The sequence below is a fragment of the Schistocerca cancellata genome, chromosome 6 (assembly GCF_023864275.1).
Source record: "Schistocerca cancellata isolate TAMUIC-IGC-003103 chromosome 6, iqSchCanc2.1, whole genome shotgun sequence".
Classification (NCBI taxonomy): Eukaryota; Metazoa; Arthropoda; class Insecta; order Orthoptera; family Acrididae; genus Schistocerca; species Schistocerca cancellata.
The window spans coordinates 605,564,823-605,590,147 of record NC_064631.1 but is presented as its reverse complement, the minus strand read 5'-3'; the positions used below and the strand labels follow the sequence as shown (position 1 = coordinate 605,590,147).

The window sequence follows — 25,325 nt, the reverse complement described above, 5'->3', positions numbered from 1 at the left end:
AAGGTCCGCAAGGTTGAGGCAGAAGGTGAGCATGATGAAAGGACCAATGGATGCGACTATCATAAACCCAAACATGACAGTTCCAAACCTAAGCTATCACATGAGGTTATTAGTTGTTACTTATTGAAAAAATTTCAAGAGGAAAATAATATTGATAAAAATAAAATTTTCAGTACACAAGAACATACAGTAGATAAAAGTAATTGTGATCCATTTAATTTAACAGAGTTTTACACTTGGGCAGAAAAGAACAACACTTTATCAGATGATGTAATTTGTAGTAGTTCAGAGATGTGTGTGAATGAAAGAGAGAATGCATGCTGTGAGAATGAAAATATTGGTGAAAGGGATCTGGTAACTTTTGAAAGGGGAAATAATATTTTGGGGGATAATTTGAATGTGTATGACTTGAATATGTATAATGATAATGATGTTGTTGATAAAGTTGATAATGATGGTAATGGTATTGATGATGATGTTGTGGAAAGGTATTTCATTAGTTTAAATAGGGAGTTGGGTATACACATGGTTGAAAATGGATTAAATAGTGAGAATATTATAGAAATTCCCAGGGATGTTACCAGGATGAATAAAGCTCACAAGATGGATGTATGTGAAAGTGTGAATTTTGATGTTGTTGGTAAAGAATCTGACTACACAAATAACGGTGCCACATGTATAACTTGTAGCCTAAGTGAAACTTTTACAGATACTAATGATACACACACATTTCTTATGAATATATGGCTGAACAGTGAAACTATTTCTTTTGACAAGAACTTTAGAAAGATGCTTATTAATGTATGTGAAACTGTATGTCCTGAGTGGTGGAAAAAGATGAGATATTTTATTTTTGAAAAGCTGAAGGATAAGTACTTCAATAGTATACAATGTGATTTGGATGAAAATTCTTGGCTATTTGAGATAATAGAGAGTACTAATGATAATTTTGTGTCTTGTGCAAATTTTATAACTGTGACAAATAATACATGTAATGATATACCATATGATTCTGATAAGTATAGGTTTGGGGAAATTGAAAGTGATTTGTTACATGAGGATACAGGTTCTGAGAAAAGTGATCAATTTTGCAGTCCTTATATAAAAGTTCAAATTGGGTCATGGATTGGTAAATGTTTAATTGATACAGGAAGTGAGATCTCGGGAATATCTGAAAGGTTAAGCAAGAAATTGAAGGTGGGGAAAGATTTTGTTGAAATGCCAGTTGTTGGGGTAAAGATAAAAGGTGCTACTGGGAAGAGCAGTAAATTGGTAAAAAGCCAGGCTTTAGTGACATTTTTAATTGAAGGCAAGTTGTTCACACATGGATGTTTTGTAATTCAGGAATTTAATGAGGATTTTCTTTTGGGTATGAATTGGATAGTAAAAGTAAATACAGCATTTGATTGGGTTGGAAGAAAACTTTTGATAGAAACTAGTGAAAGGGAATACATTCAGACAAATTTTGTGAACACACTTGGTGATCAGAGTAATGGGAATTTTGACAGTATCAATTTACTAAAAGAAAATAGATTGGAGAATATTGAAACTAATAGATTTGATACTGATGAAGTTGAATTTGGGAATTTAGTAAATTTGAAAATTTCAGAAACACAAAATTTATCTGGGGAGCAAAAACAACAGTTAGAAAATCTGCTGTGGGAATACAGTGATGTTTTCAGTGACATACCTGGTAGGGTAAAGGGTTATCAGTGTGAGCTTCAGGTAAAATCTCATGAACCATTTTTCATAAAACCATACAGTATTGCAATATCAAAAAGACCTGCTGTTGAGAAAGAGCTGAAAAAGATGGAAGGATGTAATATAATAGAAAGGAGTATCAGTGCATATAATAATCCTCTAGTAGTAGTTTCGAAAAAAGATGGTGGAGTAAGATTGGTTTTGGACTCTAGACACTTAAACAAAATTTTGTTCAGACAGACAGACCATCCCGAAAATATTGATGAGCTACTCTATAAATTTACAGATATAAAATACATGTCAAGTTTGGATCTAACTTCAGGTTTTCATCAGGTACCACTTTCGGTTAATTCTAGGAAATATACTGCTTTCTTGTACAATGGTAAGAGTTACCAATATTGCGTTGTGCCATTTGGGTTAAATTCTTCTGTTTCTGAATTTATAAGAGCTTTGGATCATGTACTGGGGCAAGAACTTGCGTCTAAACTGATAATTTATGTGGATGACATTTTGGTTACAGGGCAAAATTGGGAGGAACATTTTTTGATTTTGAAGTCAGTTTGTGAAAAACTTAGAAAAGGGGGGATGACACTGAAATTAGAGAAATGTAAATTTGCAGTTTCTGAATTAAAATTTTTGGGTCATGTTGTCACAGATAAGGGAATTTTGCCAGATCCAGAAAAAATTAAAGCAATTTCAGAAATTCCTATTCCTAAGACTAAAAAACAATTAAAGTCGTTCTTTGGGTTATGCGGTTATTACCGAAAACATATAAGTGATCAGAGTCTGAATGCACCATGTTTAAGTCAGTTACTTAAGAAAAACACTGTTTGGGTTTGGGATAAAAGTTGTCAGGAAGAGTTTGATAAAATTAAGCAAGAGTTGAGGAAGCAACACTTATTACACAGACCTGATTTTAATTTACCATTTTGTTTGAACACTGATAGCAGTAATTATGGGCTTGGAGCAGAGTTATTTCAAGAAAGAGTAGAGAATGGGGTTAAGATACATCGTACCATAGCATTTGCAAGCAGAATGTTACTCAAGCATGAGAAAAATTATACAGTCACAGAGAAGGAACTTTTGGCAATTCATTGGGCTTTTACAAAATTTAGAATTTACCTTGTTGGACATAAAACCATAGTATTTTCGGATCACAAAGCTTTGAGTTACTTACAAGAGTGCAAATTATACCACAGTAGATTGACCAGATGGGCAATTTTTCTGCAACAGTTTGAAATCAAACACATAAAAGGTTCTGAGAATGTAGTAGCTGATTCACTTTCAAGGTTACCAATTGGGGGAGAAAAGGAGATTTTTGAACAAGAGGAGGAAAAGCAATTTAAAATTAGATACTTGAAAGGGGTGGAAAATGAAAAAACAATTAGAGCTATGTGTAACAAAATTAGAAAAAATCAAAATTTAGATCAGAGTTGGAAATTAATCAAAGAATGTTTAGGCAAGAAGGGGTATGAGAAACTTGATAAATTTTACAAATTACATAAGGGGATTTTATTTCGGAGAACAGATGTAGATTCTGATAATTGGAAACTGTGTTGGCCAGAGGCAGATGCTGATAAGCTGATCATTTACATACATGAAAGTTTTGGTCATTGTGGGATACAGAAGTGTATTCAAAAGATACAAGAAAATGTTTATTTTTACAATATTGGAAAGAAGGTAAGAAAAGAATTGGCAGCCTGTGACAAATGTCAGAGAGTTAAAGTGAGCAATAAAAGATGTGGTGGAGAGATGCAAAACATTATTCCGGAAAAACCTTTAGATCTTATCGCAGTGGACTTATATGGAATGTTACCAAAGAGTAAAGGTGGTCACTGTTACATATTTGTTATGGTAGATGTATTTTCAAAATTAATTAAACTATATCCAGTGAAAAAAGCTACTAGCCATGAAATTACAATAAAAATTGAAAGAGATTATTTCGCACAGGTGGGTAAACCAAAAGCAATATTATCAGATAATGGTTCACAGTTCACCTCTAAAATTTGGAAAAAGTTTATTGAAAGATCAAAATTGAAGCATATACTTATATCTGTTTATTCTCCGTCCACCAATCCTGCAGAAAGATATATGAGGGAAATTGGGAGACTTTGTAGAACCTATTGCAGCCATAAACATCCAACCTGGTTTGAGCACATTCGAAATTTTGAAGATATTATGAATAGCCTACAACATAGTTCCACAGGATTTTCACCGTATGAGATTATGTTTAATATTAGACCTCCAAATCTTATATCAGAACTTATTGAATTTCCTAAATGTACACCTTTAACTATGCAAGAGAGAGAAGATATTGTCAGGGAAACTATGAGGAAACAAGGGGAAAAGAGGAATAAAAGACATAACAATAGGGTAAGATTAACCACTTTTAAAATTGGGGATCTTGTTCTGGTCAAATCTCATGAAAAATCAAAAATGTTAACTTCAGAAATTAAAAAATTCTTTGATATCTATATTGGGCCTTTTGAAGTCATAGAAAATCCACACCCTAATGCTTATCGTTTGGTGTATCCTAAGTCAAAGAAATTATTTGGTCTCAGGAATGTTGTCTCTTTAAAACTGTATAAACAGAAATCATAATTTCAGAATTTAAATAACCTATTATCATCTAAAACAAAAGTCCTCCACTGGAATATGCTTGTTAGAACAAAACTGCCTGTACAACCAAGTATGTATATTTGCATATATAAAGTAATAATTTGAAGTCACATGTTAATTGAAACTGATGAAAAAACACTGTTGTAACAAAAAAAAATGAGATAGAGATTTATTTTTACTTTTTTACAAAAAAAAAAAAAAAAAGTCTCCATAGTGAGCATTTCTGAATTTTTCTAATTTTTGGAAGCCAAGTCTTCCTTGTGGGTGAAGGCATGCATGTGAGGACATGCATGCAAAGGTATAAGTTTCAAAACCAATTTTAGATAAAGCCTCATGATATATGAGCAGTTTATTGTTGTTTATACTGATGTTGTGGGGAGCAAAAGTACTCTTCACAAGAATGTGATTTGTAGTAATATTGTAGTAGAGAGGCAAGTGTACATAAATGATTGCAAAAAAAAAAAATTAGACAGTACTGATGTATCTTTAGCTGTACTAAAAGAAGAAAATCATATGAAAAAAAAAAAATACAAAATAAAAAAAAAGAAAAATTAAAAAGAAAATCATAAGCAAAAAAAAAATACAAAAAACAAAAAAAACATGACTAATAAAAAAATAAAAAAATAAAAAAAATCAGAAGTTAAAAAAAAAATATATATATATAAGGCAAATATAGAGAAAAACACATTACACTATATATGTCCAGTATCATTTTTACTGTACAATATGTAAGAATAATGAAACTAACATTAATATTTATAAAAAAAAAATTTAAATCTTAATCTAGGAAATGAGTTTTGCCTTTCTATTATTTTCAATCTGTATGCTATATGTTAGAATATTTCTCATGTATGATTTATACCATGTATATTTGTCATGTCAAATAATTTCTTTACTTGAATTTTTGTGTATGAGATTGATGGGGAAGTATCATTGCAACAACAGCCAGTAACAAGTCCACAGATTCAAAGAGTCTAAATTTGGTAGAGGTTGTCAGACTGCAACATTAATGTACTAATTGTGTAATACAGATCCATTACTGAGTGTGGTCGGGATTTTGTTGTATATGTCCATAACAACAAAAGCCCTGGGGAGCAGTTGTAATGGATCTGGGAGACGTTATTTTTTTACCGTATTTGTTGATACCGAATTTAAATGTTTTCTTATATTTTTTGTCAGGATTTATTATAATTTGTCTTATTATATGTTAATTTACTTCTGTTTTTGAGAGTAAAAGCATATTGATTACTATTAGAAAATGTATCGAAGATTAGCAGAGAGACTGATTACAACTGGAAGATTGTGTGTGGTGTAAATTATCTTTGACGTTGGAGTCATCTTTGACTGTAGTAAGTCGGCAGCTAACTCTTGGTGTATGTTGACCATGGTGTTGTCGGAAGAACAATTTGAAGTATGTTTCTATTATTTTTTGTATTAACTAAAAGGAAGAAATTACATTTGAAGAAACTGTATTTGAAACACCAAAATGAAACACGTTGAACCACGTCAATTCTGCAACCAACAAAGATGCATTGTGGAATCATTCTCAGACAACTGAAGCCAAGACTATATCGCCGTATAAACGTCTAATGGAAAAGGTACTGTCACGAAATATGGCAAATTTAAGTAAATAAGAAAAAATAGTGACCATATTATCAATTTGTGACTTTGCCGCATTTCAACTGGGGGCTCGTCCGGGATAACATTTGCCGCATTTCAAGGCATGTCAGAGAACTCAGGTTAAGGTTTAAAAAGAATTTGATCAACTACTGTATACTGTATATATGCATACCTAGCAGAGCGGTTTGTGATAGAGGGGGGGGGGGGGGGGGGGGGGAGAAGGGAGAGAAACTTATAAAAGGGAATGAGACTACTACATATGAGATGCAGGGCAAAGCACAGAGCTATAGACAGAGAGATGCTAAACGAAATTCATTTGGCTGTCGAAAGGGCAATGCATGAAGCTTTCGGTTACTGCTGTAGCTGAATTGTATCAAAAGATAAATGACAATCTGAAGAAATTCCGGTCATATGTAAGGACTTTTTTTTTTTTTTTTTTTTTGTGGTTTTAGGGCGCAAAACTTCTATGGTCATTAGCGCCCAGCCCGTGACTTAAGACAGTAAAAAACCGAAATTTAAAACCAGCAGCAATGGGAACAAAGTCAGAAAATTGGAGAAACTAAAATTAGAAGACTGCTTAAAAATCCACTACAGAAAGGGGGTGATTGTCCCCGAAAAAGGCTTCAAATGACTGACGTCATTTCACTGTCACTAATAAACTGTAGAACGCGGTCGGCGGAGCGCGTGTCATCTGCTAAAATCGACGATAGATCAGGCGATAGCTGTAGACGGGAGCGTAACGGATTAAAATAGGGGCATTCAATTAAAAGGTGTCTTACCGTCCACAGCTGAGAGCAGTGGGGACAGAGTGGGGGAGGATCGCCGCTTAAAAGATGTCGATGGCTAAAACGACAATGCCCTATCCGGAGTCTAGCTAAAATTACCTCCTCCCGACGACGCATTCGGGAGGAAGAGGTCCAAGCGCAAGGAAGGGCTTTCACTTCCCGCAATTTATTACAGGGAAGTGCCGACCAATGGGCATGCCATAAATGAGCAACATGGCGACATAAATCGTTCCGAAGATCGGTGAAGGGAAGCGACTGAATAGCTGGCCGAGGAAGAGAGACTGCGGCCTTGGCCGCTATATCGGCCGCCTCATTCCCACAGATACCAGCGTGTCCCGGGAGCCAGAGGAACGCCACCGAGACGCCCCTCAGGTGAAGCAAGCGCAGACAGTCCTGAATCCGGTGGACCAGAGGGTGCACAGGGTAAAGAGCTTGGAGACTGAGGAGAGAGCTGAGAGAATCTGAGCAGATAACGTACTGTATCCGCTGATGGCGGCGGATGTAGTGGACAGCCTGGAGAACAGCGTAAAGCTCCGCAGTATAAACCGAACACTGGTCGGGAAGCCGAAAGCGATTTGGGGTGTCGCCAACAATATAGGCACTCCCTACACCTAACGATGTTTTCGAGCCGTCGGTGTAAATAAATGTGGCGTCCGTCATTTCTGCACATAGAGCAGCAAATGCCCGACGATAAACAAGTGTAGGGGTACCATCTTTGGGAAATTGACAAAGGTCACGGAGCAGGCAGATCCGGGGACGGAGCCAAGGCGGTGCTGTACCCCAAGTTGTCAGGAAGGTTTTAGGAAAGCGGAAGGAAAGAGAATGGAGCAGTTGACGGAAGCGGACTCCCGGGGGTAGTAGGGAGGAGGGGCGGCCTGCATACCCTACATCAAAGGAGGCGTCGAAAAAAAGGTCGTGGGCTGGATTAGCAGGCATGGAAGACAGACGGCTAGCATAACGACTCAGGAGGACTGCTCCCCGATTGGACAGCGGAGGTTCAGCAGTCTCAGCATAAAGGCTTTCCACAGGGCTAGTGTAAAAAGCTCCAGACACTAAACGTAATCCACGGTGGTGGATAGAGTCGAGACGCCGAAGAATAGACGGCCGAGCAGAGGAGTAGACTATGCTTCCATAATCCAATTTCGAGCGCACTAAGGCGCGATAGAGGCGGAGAAGGACCACTCGGTCCGCTCCCCAGGAGGTACCATTCAGGACACGGAGGGTGTTAAGCGATCGCAGACAGCGAGCCGAAAGATAGGAAACGTGGGAGGACCAGCATAGTTTTCTGTCAAACATAAGACCCAAGAATTTAGCGACGTCTGAAAACGGAAGGTTGACAGGACCGAGATGTAAGGAGGGCGGAAGAAACTCCTTACGTCGCCAAAAATTGACACAAACGGTCTTACTGGGTGAAAAACGGAAGCCAGTTTCGATGCTCCACGAGTGGAGGCGATCGAGACATCCTTGAAGACGTCGTTCAAGAAGGCTGGTCCGTTGAGAGCTGTAGTAGATCGCAAAATCGTCCACAAAGAGGGAGCCCGAGACATCAGGAGGGAGACAATCCATAATTGGATTTATGGCGATGGCAAACAGTACAACACTCAGCACGGATCCCTGGGGTACCCCGTTTTCTTGGGAGAAAGTACGGGAGAGAGTAGTGTTCACCCGCACCCGAAAAGTGCGCTCTGCCATAAATTCGCGAAGAAAAAGGGGCAGCCGGCCTCGAAAGCCCCAAGAGAACAGTGTGCGGAGGATGCCTGTCCTCCAACAGGTATCGTATGCTCTCTCCAGATCAAAAAATATTGCTACCGTTTGGCGTTGCCAGAGAAAATTGTTCATGATATAAGTGGAGAGAGCGACAAGATGGTCAACTGCAGAACGATGCTTCCGAAATCCGCATTGGGCTGGTGTTAAAAGACTGCGGGATTCCAGCCACCAAGCTAAACGGTAATTCACCATATGCTCCAAAACCTTACAGACACTACTCGTGAGAGAAATGGGGCGATAGCTAGAGGGGAGATGTTTGTCCTTTCCAGGTTTCGGAACGGGAACGACAATAGCTTCCCGCCACCGTCTGGGAAAGGTGCTGTCGGTCCAAATTCGATTATAAAGGCGAAGGAGGTAACGCAGACTATGGGTGGATAAATGCAGCAACATTTGGACATGGATACCATCCGGTCCTGGGGCGGAGGAGCGAGAAGATGAGAGGGCATGTTGGAGTTCCCGCATGGAGAAAATAGTATTGTAGCTTTCGTGATTTTGGGAGGAGAAAGCAAGAGGTCGCACTTCCGCTGCACGTTTCTTCGGGAGAAACGCTGGCGGGTAATTTGAAGAGCTCGAAATCTCAGCAAAGTGCTGACCCAACGAGTTAGAAATTGCGACGGGGTCCACTAAGGTATCATGCGCGACAGTGAGCCCAGAAACCGGGGAGAAACTAGGCGCGCCTGAGAACCGTCGAAGCCGACTCCAAACTTCCGAGGAGGGAGTGAAGGTGTTAAATGAGCTAATAAAGAATTTCCAGCTGGCCTTCTTGCTATCGCGGATGACGCGACGGCATCGCGCACGGAGCTGCTTATAGCGGATACAGTTGGCCAAAGTAGGATGGTGACGGAAAATGCGAAGAGCACGTCGCCGCTCACGTATTGCGTCACGGCATGCCTCGTTCCACCAAGGAACTGGGGGGCGCCGGGGCAATTCGGAGGTGCGTGGTATTGAACGTTCCGCAGCTGTAAGGATAACGTCGGTAATGTGTGTGACCTCATCGTCGACGCTGGGAAAGCGACGGTCATCGAATGTCGCGAGAGACGAAAAAAGTGTCCAATCGGCTTGGGCAAACTTCCAGCGTCGCGGGCGCATATATGGCAGTTGAGGCTGCAGTCTGAGGACACATGGAAAGTGGTCACTCGAATGTGTATCATCAAGGGCGAACCATTCGAAGCGCCGAGCTAGCGGAACAGTACCGACCGCAAGGTCCAAATGAGATAAGGTTGTCGTGGAGGCAGACAAAAATGTGGGGACCCCAGTGTTGAGGCAAACTAGATCCGCTTGGTGGAAGACGTCTAGCAATACGGAGCCACGTGGACAAGGGTGTGGAGATCCCCAAAGCGGGTGGTGGGCATTGAAGTCCCCAACCAGCAAATAGGGGGGTGGAAGCTGACCAAGAAGATGAAGGAGATCAGCTCGTGCCATTGGTGTGGACGATGGAATGTATACAGTACAAAGAGAGAACGTGTATCCGGAAAGTGAAAGACGGACGGCGACAGCTTGGAAGGAAGTGTTTAAGGGGATTGGGTGATAATGGAGAGTATCACGGAGAAGAAGCATGAGTCCTCCATGGGCTGGAGAGCCTTCAACAGAGGGGAGATCATATCGGACAGACTGAAAATGAGGGAGAACAAAGCGGTCATGGGGACGCAGCTTTGTTTCCTGAAGACAGAAGATGACCGGCGAGTAGGAGCGTAAGAGGACCGACAATTCATCCCGATTGGCTCGAATGCCGCGGATATTCCAGTGGATAATGGACATGGGGTGAACAGAAAATGGAGGAATGTGACTAAAGTTGCTGTCAACTCGACGACTGCTCAGATCTTGCGACCGACAGCATGGAATGGCATTCAGCCGAAGGCAGAAGATCCTGATCCATAAGTTGGTCAGGAGCAGTCCCTGCCACCAGCGATCGGCCGGTTGACCGGCCACCAGCAGTGCGCCTCGGCGACACAGAAGATGGCCGAGGGCGATTTCCGCCAGGTGGTGCTGTAGAGGGGGCACGCCTTGGCGGAGAAGGAGAGGAACTGGGTTTCTTTGTAGCCTTCTTAGAAGAATGTTGTTTAGATGGAGGAACCGATGGTTGTGAAGCTGCGGTACGTAAAAACTCTTCACGAGTATGCTCTTTTTTCGAAGACTTGGCGTCAGACTTGTGGGCTCGAGATGTAGCAGAACCCGACGAAGGGTGAGCCATAGAGTGGGCAGGCGAAAGTGGTGAGGTTGAACGAGCGATCTTTGCGCTGGCCGATCTAACGACCGTGGTACTAAAGGTGAGGTCGCAAGTCTGCGTGGCCGCCTCCTTTGTTGGCCGAGGAGAAGCAAGGACAGTGCTGTATTTTCCTGACTGAGGCACGGTGGGCTTGCGACTGGCGAATAATTTTCGAGCAGCAAAGGTCGACACCTTTTCCTTCACCCTTATTTCCTGGATGAGCTTCTCATCCTTAAAAACGGGGCAATCTCGAGAGGAAGCAGCGTGGTCACCCATACAGTTGATGCAGCGAGGGGATGGAGGTGGACAAGCACCCTCATGGGCATCCGTGCCACACGTAACACATTTGGCTGGATTGGAACAGGACTGGCTGGTGTGATTGAACCGCTGACATCGATAGCAACGCGTAGGATTTGGGACGTAAGGGCGAACGGAAATTATCTCATAGCCTGCTTTGATTTTCGATGGGAGTTGAACTGTGTCAAATGTCAAGAAGACAGTGCGGGTTGGAATGATGTTCGTGTCAACCCGTTTCATTACTCTATGAACTGCCGTTACGCCCTGGTCAGACAGATAGTGCTGAAGTTCTTCGTCAGACAATCCATCGAGGGAGCGTGTATAAACGACTCCACGCGAGGAATTCAAGGTACGGTGCGGTTCCACCCGGACAGGGAAGGTGTGGAGCAGAGAAGTACGCAGCAATTTTTGTGCCTGGAGGGCACTGTGTGTTTCTAACAACAGGGTGCCATTCCGTAATCTGGAACAAGACTTTACAGGACCTGCTATTGCGTCGACTCCTTTCTGAATAATGAAAGGGTTGACCGTGGAGAAGTCGTGACCTTCATCAGTCCGAGAAACAACAAGGAACTGTGGCAACGATGGAAGAATCGTCTGTGGCTGAGACTCAGTATGCTTACGTTTGTGACTAGACTTAGTGGAAGGTGAGGAAACCATTGCGGAAGAATCCCCCATGATTACCGGCGTCTCCGATGGCGCGCTCCTCCCTTGTGGGGGCCCTCTCTGAGGGCACTCCCGCCTTAGGTGATTGTTCACACCTCAGGTCACACCTCCCGACAAACGGACGGAGGGACCAATCGGCATTTTCGGAAGGTATCAGCTCGGGTAATCACCCCTCCCTGGGCCTGGCCGTTACCAGGGGGTACGTACGTGTCCTACCTGTCTACCCGGGGCGGGGAATTACGCGTTACCCCGTCACCGGCTACGCACGAAGGGCGTGGGTCGGCCTTCAGACACGCACAGGGAGGAAGAAAGAGAAAGGGAAAGGAAGGAAGAGAGGTCTCAAACGCCGCAGCGGAGAAAAGGGTAAAGAGAAGAGGTAAGGAAAAGAGAAGGACAAAGGAAGGAAGAAGACATAAAAGCAAGGAAGGCGAAGAATGCAGTACATTTACGAGCGTCCGTCTCCGGACGTAGGCACAAACCATACTCCCAGATGGGGAGAAAGGGAAGGAAAGAGCCAGAGGTGAGGGGAGGAGGGGCGAAGATAGGGATGGGGAAGGACGCGGAAAGGGAAGGTATGCAGCCCGGAAAGGAAGGAAGGCCACATTAGCTCGGGGTCCCGTGCTCGCTACGCACGTATCCACAAAAGAGTTGTGGACCCCCTGGGGGGATATGTAAGGACTGTCAGTGGCACCAAAGATGATGTCCAGATCCTCAAAGATAACACGTGAACTACAATTCAGGATAGCAAATCAAAGTAGAAATCCATTTTCAGATGTTCCTTTACAAAGGAGACTCTGTGAGTACCACCCAATTTAATTCGCTGCAAAGAAGAGTGAATATAATGTCAAGGTGGTCAGAAACAACTGAAATTCAACAAATCACCAGGGCCAAATGGATCCCTACCAGATTCTATACAGAATTTGCAGCTGTGAATTAATCGCTCTTTTAACCATAATGTACCATAGAGCCATCAAACAAAACACTGTGCTCAGTAGTTAGAATATAGGGACAGATACTGGCCATCTACAAGACAACTAGCAAAAGTGACTGACTAAACTGTTATCTAATACCACTAACATCCATCTGTCATAGAATCTAACTTATAACATAGTCTGAGCTCATAAACATTGACCTTGCAGAACACAATGCCAGCTTTACTCGTATGACGTCATGAGAGCCACAAATAAAAAAAAAAAAAAATAAATAAAAAAAAATCTATCAAGTGGATGCAGTATTCATTAATTTCCAAAATGCATTTGACTCCATACCATACACAAGCTTGGTAATGAAAGTAGAATAATGGGAGGTAGGAAGGGGGGGTGGGGTGAACACAATTTTTGAAAATATCATGTAACTGAATTGATAAAAATTCTACTCACCAAGCGGCGGCAGGAGAACACACATATAAAAAGTATTAAAGTTTGCAAGCTTTTGCAGCCAGTAGCTCCTTCTTCTGGCAGAAGGGTTGAAGGGAAAGGAAGAGGGTGAAGGAAAAAGTTGGTGAGGTTCAGGAAAAGGGTAGAGTTTGGATAAGCCACACAGGACCCTGGGTCAGGGAAGACTAACCTGATGGGATGAGAAAGAAAGACTGATTGTTGTGGATTGCACCAAGCAAGATTTGAAAACATGAGAGCTTAAAGGTGGAAGATGGGGTATTAAACAAGACAGAGATTGCTGTCAAAACATTGTGTACGAGTTAATAAGAGAGAAAAGCTAAGTGCATTGTATTGAGGACCTGCATACGGCAAGAATGCACAGCCCATTGCTTTGTCTTCATCCCGTCTCTCTTCTTGTGGTCTGTCTTCAGAGCTCTCCTTATTTGTGTTGCACTGTATCCATTTTTCTTGAAGGTGTCCTTTAGGTGTTGCAATTCTTCCTGATGATATCCTTCTCTACTCCCGAGTTGTTGAGCATCTCAATAGTCTTGCAGGTCACTGTTGTGGTGGGGTCCTTCCTCAGTCTTTTACAGGCAGGATCGTGCAGGAGGGCGTCAATTTTCTGCCAACAGTCTTCTGATTTAAGCAGCACCGTAGCATTGCCTTTGTCCGCTGCCAAGACCACTGTGTCCTGGTCCTCCCTGAGTGCCTGTAGCGCCTTTCGTCCTGCCACCGAAATGTTATTCTTCGGCATCTTTGCTTTGTCTAGTACTCTGCAGACATCTCTTCTCACTTCTTCTGCAGCTTCTTCTGGTAGTCTCCTTGTGGCTTGCTCTACCCCACTTATGATGTCCCATTTCGGCAGAGTGTTCGGAACCGGGGCGAAGTTTATGCCCTTGGACAGCACCTCTTGTGTCGGCCCATCCAGTTCTTTATTTGTTAGATTAATGACCACCTTGTTTGTTAGGAGATGGTTTTTCTTTCTGTTGTCGTGCTTCCAGAAGATGAAGGAATTTCTTGCACTGCCTTTCGGTGGCTTTCTTCTTGGACCATTCGCCATTGGCAAAGGTATTGCCTTCTATCCACTCCCAGGTGTGTTCTGGGCGACAGGAAGCCAATCGGAGGTGTAGAGAAAGCAGGCTTCTAGCGTTCTTGTCGAGTTCCAGTCTTGTGACCCTGATGTGTTCTCGTACTAGGGCCACGCTCGCCTGTCGTAAGATGTGTCTCGTCCTGTTGGTATTGACAGGATGCCGCAAGTTGGCGAACTTAGGCATCACTTCTTTAACCCAACATCGGAGTAAGAAGGCCAACCTGCTGAGCAGCTTTCCCTTCATGCTCCGTAGCTTCTGCAGCATCTTGTAACTGCAATGTATAGCCTCCCCGTAGATGTATGTTATATGCGAGTGCAGGCTTTCTCGGCGAATTTCATATATTAAGTCTCCACGGGTTGTCAGCCGAGTAGCATCATCGTCTCGTAGCAACGTTTCGCTGGAATGTGTCTCCATCATCTTCAGGGCAAGTGTTGGGATATCGTCGGTCGCAGGCTTATATCTCTGCTGGACCGCTCTCCGCTTCCCGTGGCCGGCCAATCACGCACCTGCGGAATTGCCTGATACGCCTGGATCGGCCAGTGGTGGGGGGCACGCGTGCACAGGGTTCAAGTCCTGGTGTGCACAAGATCGGATGCGAATGTGAGATGCAACATATAGGACAGACGCAGCGTTGCATCTCACAGCGCCGCAGTGAAGACATTAGGCATGTACGCTTGGGTCAGACCAACAAATCTACTGTGGCGGAACATAGTACTGACGAGAAGCACACCTTCGATTTCGAGGACACAAAGAAAATATGCAGTACAAACGGATTTTGGGACTCAGTAATCAAAGAGTCCATAGAAATAAGGTTACACGACAACCTAATCAACCGCAACAGTGGCTACCATCTCAGCACAGCCTGGGAGCCTGCAATCAGGAAAATCAGAGAAAAATGTTCCGTTCCACCAAGGGCCGCAGACAGAGATGGACGCTGGGACTCAAACCCCGCGCACGTGTCGCCCCCCCCCCCCACCCCCACCCCCACCACCTCCACCACCACCACCACCACCGGCCGATCCAGGCGCATCGGGCAATTCCGCGGGCGCATGATTGGCCGGCCGCGGGAAGTGGAGAGCAGTCCAGCAGAGATACAAGCCCACGACTGACGATATCCCGACACTTCGCCTGAAGATGATGGAGACGCAATCCATCGAAACGTTGCTACGAGACAACGATGCTACTCAGCTGACAACCTGTAAAGACTTCATATATGAAATTCGCTGAGAAAGCCTGCACTCGCATATACAATGAAGATGAAATGGAGGTGGGCTAGACTTGTAGCCACGAAAACTGATTGTAGTTTGACCAAAGACATACTTTGCTGGATTCCAAGAAGTAAGAAAATAACCACGCCTATAGCCAAATAGTAATTTAATAGATGGCATTAAAAAAGAACTGTTAGAACAACATGGATGCAAGCATGTAGTGGAAGGCTGAAATGCACAGGATAGTGTGGAAGAGGCTTTCACTCAGCACTGAATTTCAAATGGATGGTTTGATTGAGATAATATTGTAATGGATAAATTGACTTTTTTTATACATTGTTGTCATACATACCTTTCACACAATTTTGTGCACCTGACCTTTGAATGATCGCGGTCCTCTAAATGGCAAGAAAGGGGACAAGTATGGCCACATGGCAATCTGTCATTACACGGAAGCTGACATCCTTCCTCCAGCAAGCTCACAAAATCACTTGCCGAAGATACATAACTCAGCTGTTCACTATGAAACTTGCAGTGTAGTGCAAGGCTGGGTCCAATAGCTGCCATACTCTTGAATGCATTGTTTATTTTTTTCCATGTATCACTAACTGAAGTAAAACAGTCCATGTTGCCTGTAAACAAAAATCAATATTGCTTGCTATTGTTAGCTGCCATTAACATTAACTTATGTGTATTATAGGAAGCCTTCTTAAATCAAATCCTACCCAGGTCTCTATATTTTTGAGGTTTGTTGCTATACTACAGTAGAATCATATTACATGATAATTGCTAGTTAAGATCACTGTATATATGTTTAGTTCTGTGAGAGTGGAAAAGCCCCATTTCCTTACAGATGTATCTACCAAGCTTTAAGATTAACTATTTAGGGTGGACTCTAAACCACAGTATGACTTGGCCTTTTTTCATATACACGAAGCACTGTCAGAAGTGAGGTCCACATTAATCATCAGAAGGACCTTCTAGAGCTGACTGAGCATTACGCGTTTGAACAAGTGCTTGATATTTACATATAGGGCTACTAAGACTGTATATGCTGCACAACATATGCAATATACATACAACATTTATTTATTTTTCATGCACTAAAATCCTTTTTAACTTTTGATGCTTGATAATGATATACACTCGTTAGAATGGGTTCTGCAGGAATTTGCATATACCAAGTGCCCAAAAAGGAGAGAGCAAAGTAGTTAATAACATACCAAACAAGTCATAATTTTATCCCATTTGTTATGTCCCTGAACTACATAATGCTACAGCAAAGCAACACAAGTAACCTTTCTGAAATACGTCCACAAGAATTCACCTAAGAGAATCAAAGGTCAATGAACCAGTTTCATTTACCAAGTTCGTGACATCAAACTTATTTAAAAGTTTATAGACTGCAATGTAACGTGGTTAACAACACATAAAAGAAATGTTGTATCAGTTTAATAATGAAACACTATTCAATTATTTCAGGCTTATAAATAGAAATACAGTATAACCCCACTGTTACATTCCCAGAATTAATGTTTTCCCACCAATCATGACTTCTTTTATCATTCCCATCAAATTTCCTATGTCCACTATGTTAATTTGCACCCCATTTTGTGTTAACATATTTGTAATTTTGATATTATTTACACTTTATAAATAAATGTTTGTGGAGAAATTGACATGAAATGAAGCTGTTATGGAGTTGGTTGTCAAGTAGTGTTTACAAACATTACAAGTTTACAGTTTCTTGACATCAAGGCACTCTGCCCATTGTCAGTGGGTCTGAACCGGTAAATGGCTAAAAGTCAGAACAATTCATGCTGTATTTCATGCCCCTGCCAAGCTCTACTTGGAAGTAACTAGGTTACTTTGAATAAAAAGATCATGACGAATCACAACAATTTCCATGCTGTCTTCACTGCACATGCAGAGCCTTGTGATTTTTATTCTTGTCATGACACCTTTGTCAAACCGCATTTAGCACGTTTTGTCATTTGATCACTTGTAGTGATAATCCACATCTTTGCTCATTTTGCATTGCTCAATGATTTTGGTTTCAACACAGTACCAATTACGTATTTTTTTCATGCTTAACAGACAAGATTCAAGAATTTATTCTCATAATCAAATGCAGTATTTACAAGTATTTTTTGTGATGTTTCACAAACAAACAATGAGAGTGATAGTTTGTGTGTGTGTGGTTTTCTCAATTAATTGAGGATACACAGTACCTGATAACCTCAAAAGGACAACTATGGTGTAAGAGATGGTGAACAACACACATACAATCACCAAGCAAAATACTTACATAAATATTTGCACTTCACAATGAGAAAAATTTTTGAAACACATCACTAAGCATGAAAAAATTCGTAACTGGTGCAGTGTTTCATTATTTAAATAATGAATGACAGGTGTAGGGTTTTCAAAAACATAAATTATGATTCACAATTCCAGTTACATCAGCAGTTTTATATTAGATAATAAACAAGTCCCTGACTAGTATTTGGATGCCTATTATGTACATATATTACATGTAAAGTGCAAAAATGGGAGGATCCTACACGTAACTTTTAACAGCTTAAAACGTTATTTCCCACATTTTAAGTTTTCCCGTATTTTACACCATTATTTGAAGTCCCTTGAAAAATGTAACAGAAAACTTTGGAATAAAACGCAACAGCCAGTTAAAAAAACTGATGCTAATATGCAGCAACTGCTTTTGTAACAGTCCAGGTCTTTTGGACAAAATTTCCCCCTCCTCCCAGCCATGGAGCAGCTACTACGTGAAACATTCAGACCATCTAATGATATCTTGTTAAGAAGTCACAACTGATTACGACACCATTTGTGTGACTAAAGGCTGAAAAATATGATAAAATAATTTTGTTTACAAGATGGTCGCTGTATTTCCCTAAGGCAGTATTCTTAGTCTTTGACAATTCTTTAGATAAAAAATACTTTTTTGGTGTATTATTTATAAGCCTGAAATACAAATGCATAGAGTGCTACTTAAGAGGGATGGTGAACAGTGAATTCTGACTTACCAATAATGTAAAATCCTTTCCTTGCTCTGGAAAGGACGCCAGAAATTCGGTTTTCTACCTTCCAAAAATCAATATTACCATCCTTATTGCTTCGCACTAGTGACAATAAGATGATGTCATTTTCTTCACCTTTGAAATTGTCCACACATACAATTCTTACTTCTTTTTTCAGTGAAGTTGACTTCAGCTTCTAAGGGGAAAGAAATTGACAAAATAGTATAGAAATGTTCATCTGCATTTTTACATACTGTGAGTCACTTTTTTGTACTAAAAACAATGAACACCAATTGCAAAATGGAAAAAAGAATTTGACTTCCAATGATGTCCCAGTAAATGTATAGGAAACCCTTTAAGATAAGAACAACTGTACTGACTTTAGGAACTTAAGATGATTTGTAAGCCAAATACAGCCACAGTAATTTTTTTTTTTTAATTTTTTCCTAGAGTGATAAGAAATTTTCTCACGAAACACACCAGTGACATGTTAAGAGAAAGAGCAGTCTTACATGAGAGGCAGAGTTTTCCCCACCTGTGCCTCTGGGTCATTTTACAAAGACAACCAGTCTCCTTGTATTCTATTATTCAAGACACTTCCGAAACTAATAAACATCCTCTTTTCTTGCTGCTATGGAAAAAAATCTACATAAAAAAACCATGAGCAATTTCCCTGCAATTTGCAAATTATAACATTATTCCTACTCAGCTGTAGCCTGTCCACATATTTTCACTACTTCTTGTTACTTTTTATACAATACTACTACTATGCAACGAACTGTCAGCTGAACACAATATTTCCACATCCATAAGGATGTCATCTGCCAGTATTAACTTCACAGAAGTAAGGAAACCATGAAATGTCGATGGGAAGATGCATATTCAAACATCCAGAAACAGTTTACTGTGGTGCAAGATCACACCAGTCCACAATACTGCTCACAGATTACCCAGAATGTTATTCACTGCTGGTTTCTCTCCAACTGGACATTCCAGTTGCACGATATGTCTTGTATAGTGTAATATATTGTCACAATTTATAAAATGAAAAATTGGATGTCACAATTTATAAAATGAAAAATTGGATAGTGTGAAAAAATAAATAAAAATAAAATAAATACCAGATCAGTCCCAGCAGAATACTACACAATTTCATATATTTACTTTCTTTCAACATGAAACAAAAACCAATCAACTCCTCATACACTTGTATACCTGCTTTCAGCTGTCGCAAATTCATCCAGGTTTACTACATTATTTATTTATATCTAAAAAGAAAGATGATGAGACATACCAAACAAAAGCGCTGGCAGGTCGATAGACATACAAACAAACACAAACATACACATAAAATTCTAGCTTTCGCAACCAACGGTTGCCTCGTCAGGAAAGAGGGAAGGAGAGGGAAAGGCAAAAGGATTAGGGTTTTAAGGGAGAGGGTAAGGAGTCATTCCAATCCCGGGAGCGGAAAGACTTACCTTAGGGGGAAAAAAGGACAGGTATACACTCGCGCGCGCACACACACACACACACACACACATATCTATCCGCATATACACAGACACAAGCAGACATTTGTAAAGGCAAAGAGTTTGGGCAGAGATGTCAGTCGAGGCGGAAGTACAGAGGCAAAGATGTTGTTGAAAGACAGGTGAGGTATGAGCGGTGGCAAATTGAAATTAGAAATTAGCGGAGATTGAGGCCTGGCGGATAGCGAGAAGAGAGGATATGCTGAAGGGCAAGTTTCCATCTCCGGAGTTCTGACAGGTTGGTGTTAGTGGGAAGTATCTAGATAACCCGGACGGTGTAACACTGTGCCAAGATGTGCTGGCCGTGCACCAAGGCATGTTTAGCCACAGGGTGATCCTCATTACCAACAAACACTGTCTGCCTGTGTCCATTCATGCGAATGGACAGTTTGTTGCTGGTCATTCCCACGTAGAAGGCTTCACAGTGTAGGCAGGTCAGTTGGTAAATCACATGGGTGCTTTCACACGTGGCTCTGCCTTTGATCGTGTAAACCTTCCGGGTTACAGGACTGGAGTAGGTGGTGGTGGGAGGGTGCATGGGACAGGTTTTACACCGGGGGCGGTTACAAGGGTAGGAGCCAGAGGGTAGGGAAGGTGGTTTGGGGATTTCATAGGGATGAACTAAGAGGTTACGAAGGTTAGGTGGACGGCGGAAAGACACTCTAGGTGGAGTGGGGAGGATTTCATGAAGGATGGATCTCATTTCAGGGCAGGATTTGAGGAAGTCGTATCCCTGCTGGAGAGCCGCACTCAGAATCTGATCCAGTCCTGGAAAGTATCCTGTCACAAGTGGGGCATTTTTGGGGTTCTTCTGTGGGAGGTTCCGGGTTTGAGGAGATGCCCTGAAATGAGATCCATCCTTCATGAAATCCTCCCCACTCCACCAAGAGTGTCTTTCCGCCGTCCACCTAACCTTCGTAACATCTTAGTACATCCCTATGAAATCCCCAAACCACCTTCCCTACCCTCTGGCTCCTACCCTTGTAACCGCCCCCGGTGTAAAACCTGTCCCATGCACCCTCCCACCACCACCAACTCCAGTCCTGTAACCCGGAAGGTGTACACAATCAAAGGTAGAGCCACGTGTGAAAGCACCCACGTGATCTACCAACTGACCTGCCTACACTGTGATGCATTCTATGTGGGAATGACCAGCAACAAACTGTCCATTCGCATGAATGGACACAGGCAGACAGTGTTTGTTGGTAATGAGGATCACCCTGTGGCTAAACATGCCTTGGTGCACGACCAGCACATCTTGGCGCAGTGTTACACCGTCCGGGTTATCTGGATACTTCCTACTAACACCAACCTATCCCAACTCCGGAGATGGGAACTTCCTCTTCAATATATCCTCTCTTCCCGTTATCCACCAGGCCTCAATCTCCGCTAATTTCAAGTTGCCACCACTCATACCTCACCTGTCATTCAACAACATCTTTGCCTCTGCACTTCTGCCTCGACTGACATCTCTGCCCAAACTCTTTGTCTTTAAATATGTCTGCTTGTGTCTGTATATGTGTGGATGGATATGTGTGTGTGTGTGCGTGCGAGTGTATACCCGTCCTTTTTTCCCCATAAGGTAAGTCTTTCCGCTCCCGGGACTGGAATGACTCCTTACCCTCTCCCTTAAAACCCACATCCTTTCGTCTTTCCCTCTCCTTCACTCTTTCCTGATGAGGCAACAGTTTGTTGCGAAAGCTTGAATTTTGTGTGTATGTTTGTGTGTCTGTCGACCTGCCAGCACTTTCATTTGGTAAGTCACATCATCTTTGTTTTTAGGTATATTTTTCCTTCATGGAATGTTTCCTTGTATTATAACCATATAATTTTTTTTAAGCAGAATGATGAAGAAATCAATACAAAACACATACCACTATTTCACTTAAAATGAAGGTTGAGTTGCTTAAGACAAATAAAGAAAAATGGAGGTCAAGAATGGAAATCTGTAATAGTCAGGTTTTGCTAACATTACACTGTTGGCAATAATTCAATACACAGACGAAACAACAGCAATCTTTGAGTGCATAATCTTTCACCCAGGCAGAAAACTTGAGAACAGCTAACAAAAAGACGCGAAGACTGCATGTTTTAGGAGTTGCAAAATGTGCTTTTTCCTGTGTAAATTCTTATTGGTATCAACACCTAAAAATTTTGAAATTTCTATCCTATTTATTATTTCCTCACCATGCACTACATTGATACAGTACCCCTAGATTTATGAACTCCTACCTCAGTTCTGGTGATTATACAATATACTATACCAAGTTAATGTGTGTGTGTGTGTGTGTGTGTGTGTGTGTGTGTGTGTGTGTGTGTGTGTGTGTAAGCAGGGGGGGGGGGGGGGGGGCAGGAGGATTGCATCAATTTGAACTGACTCTCACATACTTCATTCAGTTTCACATGACTAGCATAAATTTCATTTGTATCAAATTCTTCGTAATTTATATCATCATTATTACACACACAGTGTGCTAAGTTATATGTACTTTTGACTTTCTTCGTGTTTTAATGGGAGATATGCTGTTTGTGAAACAAAGGACAAACCAGAGCAATATTCCTCCACAGATTGTTGTTTTACTTTGTGTGTGCCATCTTATTTCAGTAACGCTGATGAGTAAATTTTCCAGTAACCCAAGGAAAAAATTGTATCTATAGTGGGCCAGATCTGTTGCCTCCTTTCAGAACTTCTTACCCACATTAAACTGTTGTAGCTCTGACTGCGAATCTTAAAAGTTTAGATAAAACATTCAATCTGTTTGGAGTAAAAGACACTGTTTCATTACTGACTTACCCTATACTAAATTTTAATTTAATAAAACACAAAACTGTTATTCATTTTCATGGCAATTAGTAGCCATCATCTGTCAGCCTTCGTGAATTATTTCCCAGTTCTCCCCAACTAATTTTTAATGTTTATCACAAGAGCACTTGACTTTAATATGTAATCATTGTAGTTTCAGAGATGGTGCAATTATTTCAATAACTGAACAGAATAAAATCAAAGGAATACACCAAGAATGTTGAAATAATCTAAAAATTTGTTTTACTGTTTTGTGTGTTTGTGTCCTCTTACTAGAAGAATGTGACTTCACAGGCAGTGGTATCCAACCCAGCTTGAAATAAATATCATTAAATCCCTTAACCGCCAAATCTCTGAAAAAAGAATACTTCCAAAGTTATCACACTTCATTATTCATCTGTATTTACATGGATATTCTGAAAATCACATGTAAGCGCCTGGCAGAGGGTTCATCAAATGACCTTCACAATAATTCTCTATTACTCCACTCTCGAACAACAAGAGGAAAAAATGAACACCTATATCTTTCCATGCGTGCTCTGGTTTCCCGATTATATGATGACCATTTCTCCCTATGTATGTCAGCTTCAACAAAATATTTTCACAACCAGAGGAGAAAGTTGGTGACTGAAATTTCATGAGAAGATCCTGCCACAATGAGAAATGCCTTTGATTTAATGATGCCCACCATGACACTCTCTCCCCTGTTTCTAAAAAAAGTGGACAGACAAGCATAGTGCAGGCAGTCTTTTCAGTACATGGGTTGCATCTTTGAAGTGTTCTGAGGATAAATTGCAGTCTTTGGTTCGCCTTCCCCACAACATTTTCTGTGTGTTCTTTCAAATTCAAGTTGTCTGTAATTGTAATTCCTAGGTATTTAGTTGAATTTTTTGTTGTTGTGGTCTTCAGTCCTGAGACTGGTTTGATGCAGCTCTCGATGCTATTCTATCCTGTGCAAGCTTCTTCATCTCCCAGTACCTACTGCAACCTACATCCTTCTGAATCTCCTTAGTGTATTCATCTCTTGGTCTCCCTCTACGATTTTTACCCTCCACGCTGCCCTCCAATGCTAAATTTGTGATCCCTTGATGCCTCAAAACATGTCCTACCAACCGACCCATTCTTCTAGTCAAGTTGTGCCACAAACTTCTCTTCTCCCCAATCCTATTCAATACTTCATCATTAGTTATGTGATCTACCCATCTAATCTTCAGCATTCTTCTGTAGCACCACATTTCGAAAGCTTCTATCCTCTTCTTGTCCAAACTATTTACCGTCCATGTTTCACTTCCATACATGGCTACACTCCATACAAATACTTTCAGAAATGACTTCCTGACACTTAAATCTATACTCGATGTTAACAAATTTCTCTTCTTCAGAAACGCTTTCCTTGCCATTGCCAGTCTACATATTATATCCTCTCTACTTCGACCATCATCAGTTATTTTACTCCCTAAATAGCAAAACTCCTTTACTACTTTAAGTGTCTCATTTCCTAATCTAATTCCCACAGCATCACCCGACTTAATTCGACTACATTCCATTACCCTTGTTTTGCTTTTGTTGATGTTCATCTTATACCCTCCTTTCATGACACTGTCCATTCCGTTCAACTGCTCTTCCAAGTCCTTTGCTGTCTCTTGACAGAATTACAATGTCATCGGTGAACCTCAAAGTTTTTATTTCTTCTCCATGGATTTTAATACCTACTCCGAATTTTTCTTTTGTTTCCTTTACTGCTTGCTCAATATACAGATTGAATAACATCGGGGAGAGGCTACAACCCTTTCTCACTCCCTTTCCAACCACTGCTTCCCTTTCATACCCCTCGACTCTTATAACTGGCATCCGGTTTCTGTACAAATTGTAAATAGCCTTTCGCTCCCTGTATTTTACCCCCGCCACCTTTAGAATTTGAAAGAGAGTATGCCAGTCAACATTGTCGAAAGCTTTCTAAGTCTACAAATGCTGGAAACGTAGGTTTGCCTTTCCTTAATCTCTCTTCTAAGATAAGTCATAAGGTCAGTATTGCCTCACGTGTTCCAACATTTCTACGGAATCCAAACTGATCTTCCCCGAGGTCGGCTTCTACCAGTTTTTCCATTCGTCTGTAGAGAACACGGGTTAGTATTTTGCATCCGTAACTTATTAAACTGATAGTTCGGTAATTTTCACATCTGTTGACACCTGCTTTCTTTGGGATTGGAATTATTATATTCTTCTTGAAGTCTGAGGGTATTTCGACTGTCTCATACATGTTGTTGATCACCAGATGGTAGAGTTTTGTCAGGACTGGCTCTCCCAAGGCCGTCAGTAGTTCTAATGGAATGTTGTCTACTCCCGGGGCCTTGCTTCGACTCGGGTCTTTCAGTGCTCTGTCAAACTCTTCACACAGTATCATATCTCCCATTTCATCTTCATCTACCTCCTCTTCCATTTCCATAATATTGTCCACAAGTACATCGCCCCTATATAGACCCTCTATATACTCCTTCCACCTTTCTGCTTCCCCTTCTTTGCTTAGAACTGGGTTTCCATCTGAGCTCTTGATATTCATACAAGTGGTTCTCTGTTCTCCAAAGGTCTCTTTAATTTTCCTGTAGGCAGTATCTATCT

General features: G+C 41.4%; 1 protein-coding gene across 1 annotated transcript in view; it reads right to left on the bottom strand.

Annotated features, from left to right (window-relative positions):
• The window catches only part of LOC126088126 (NFX1-type zinc finger-containing protein 1-like), a 231,358-nt gene that overhangs the window by 141,979 nt on the left and 64,054 nt on the right, over positions 1-25,325 (bottom strand). Inside the window, exons 5-6 of the mRNA XM_049906230.1 lie at positions 18,381-18,570; positions 15,686-15,965 (exon numbers count right to left, since the gene is read on the bottom strand). Coding sequence (XP_049762187.1) covers positions 15,686-15,965; positions 18,381-18,570 — 470 coding nt within the window. The remainder of the gene's footprint in view (positions 1-15,685; positions 15,966-18,380; positions 18,571-25,325) is intronic.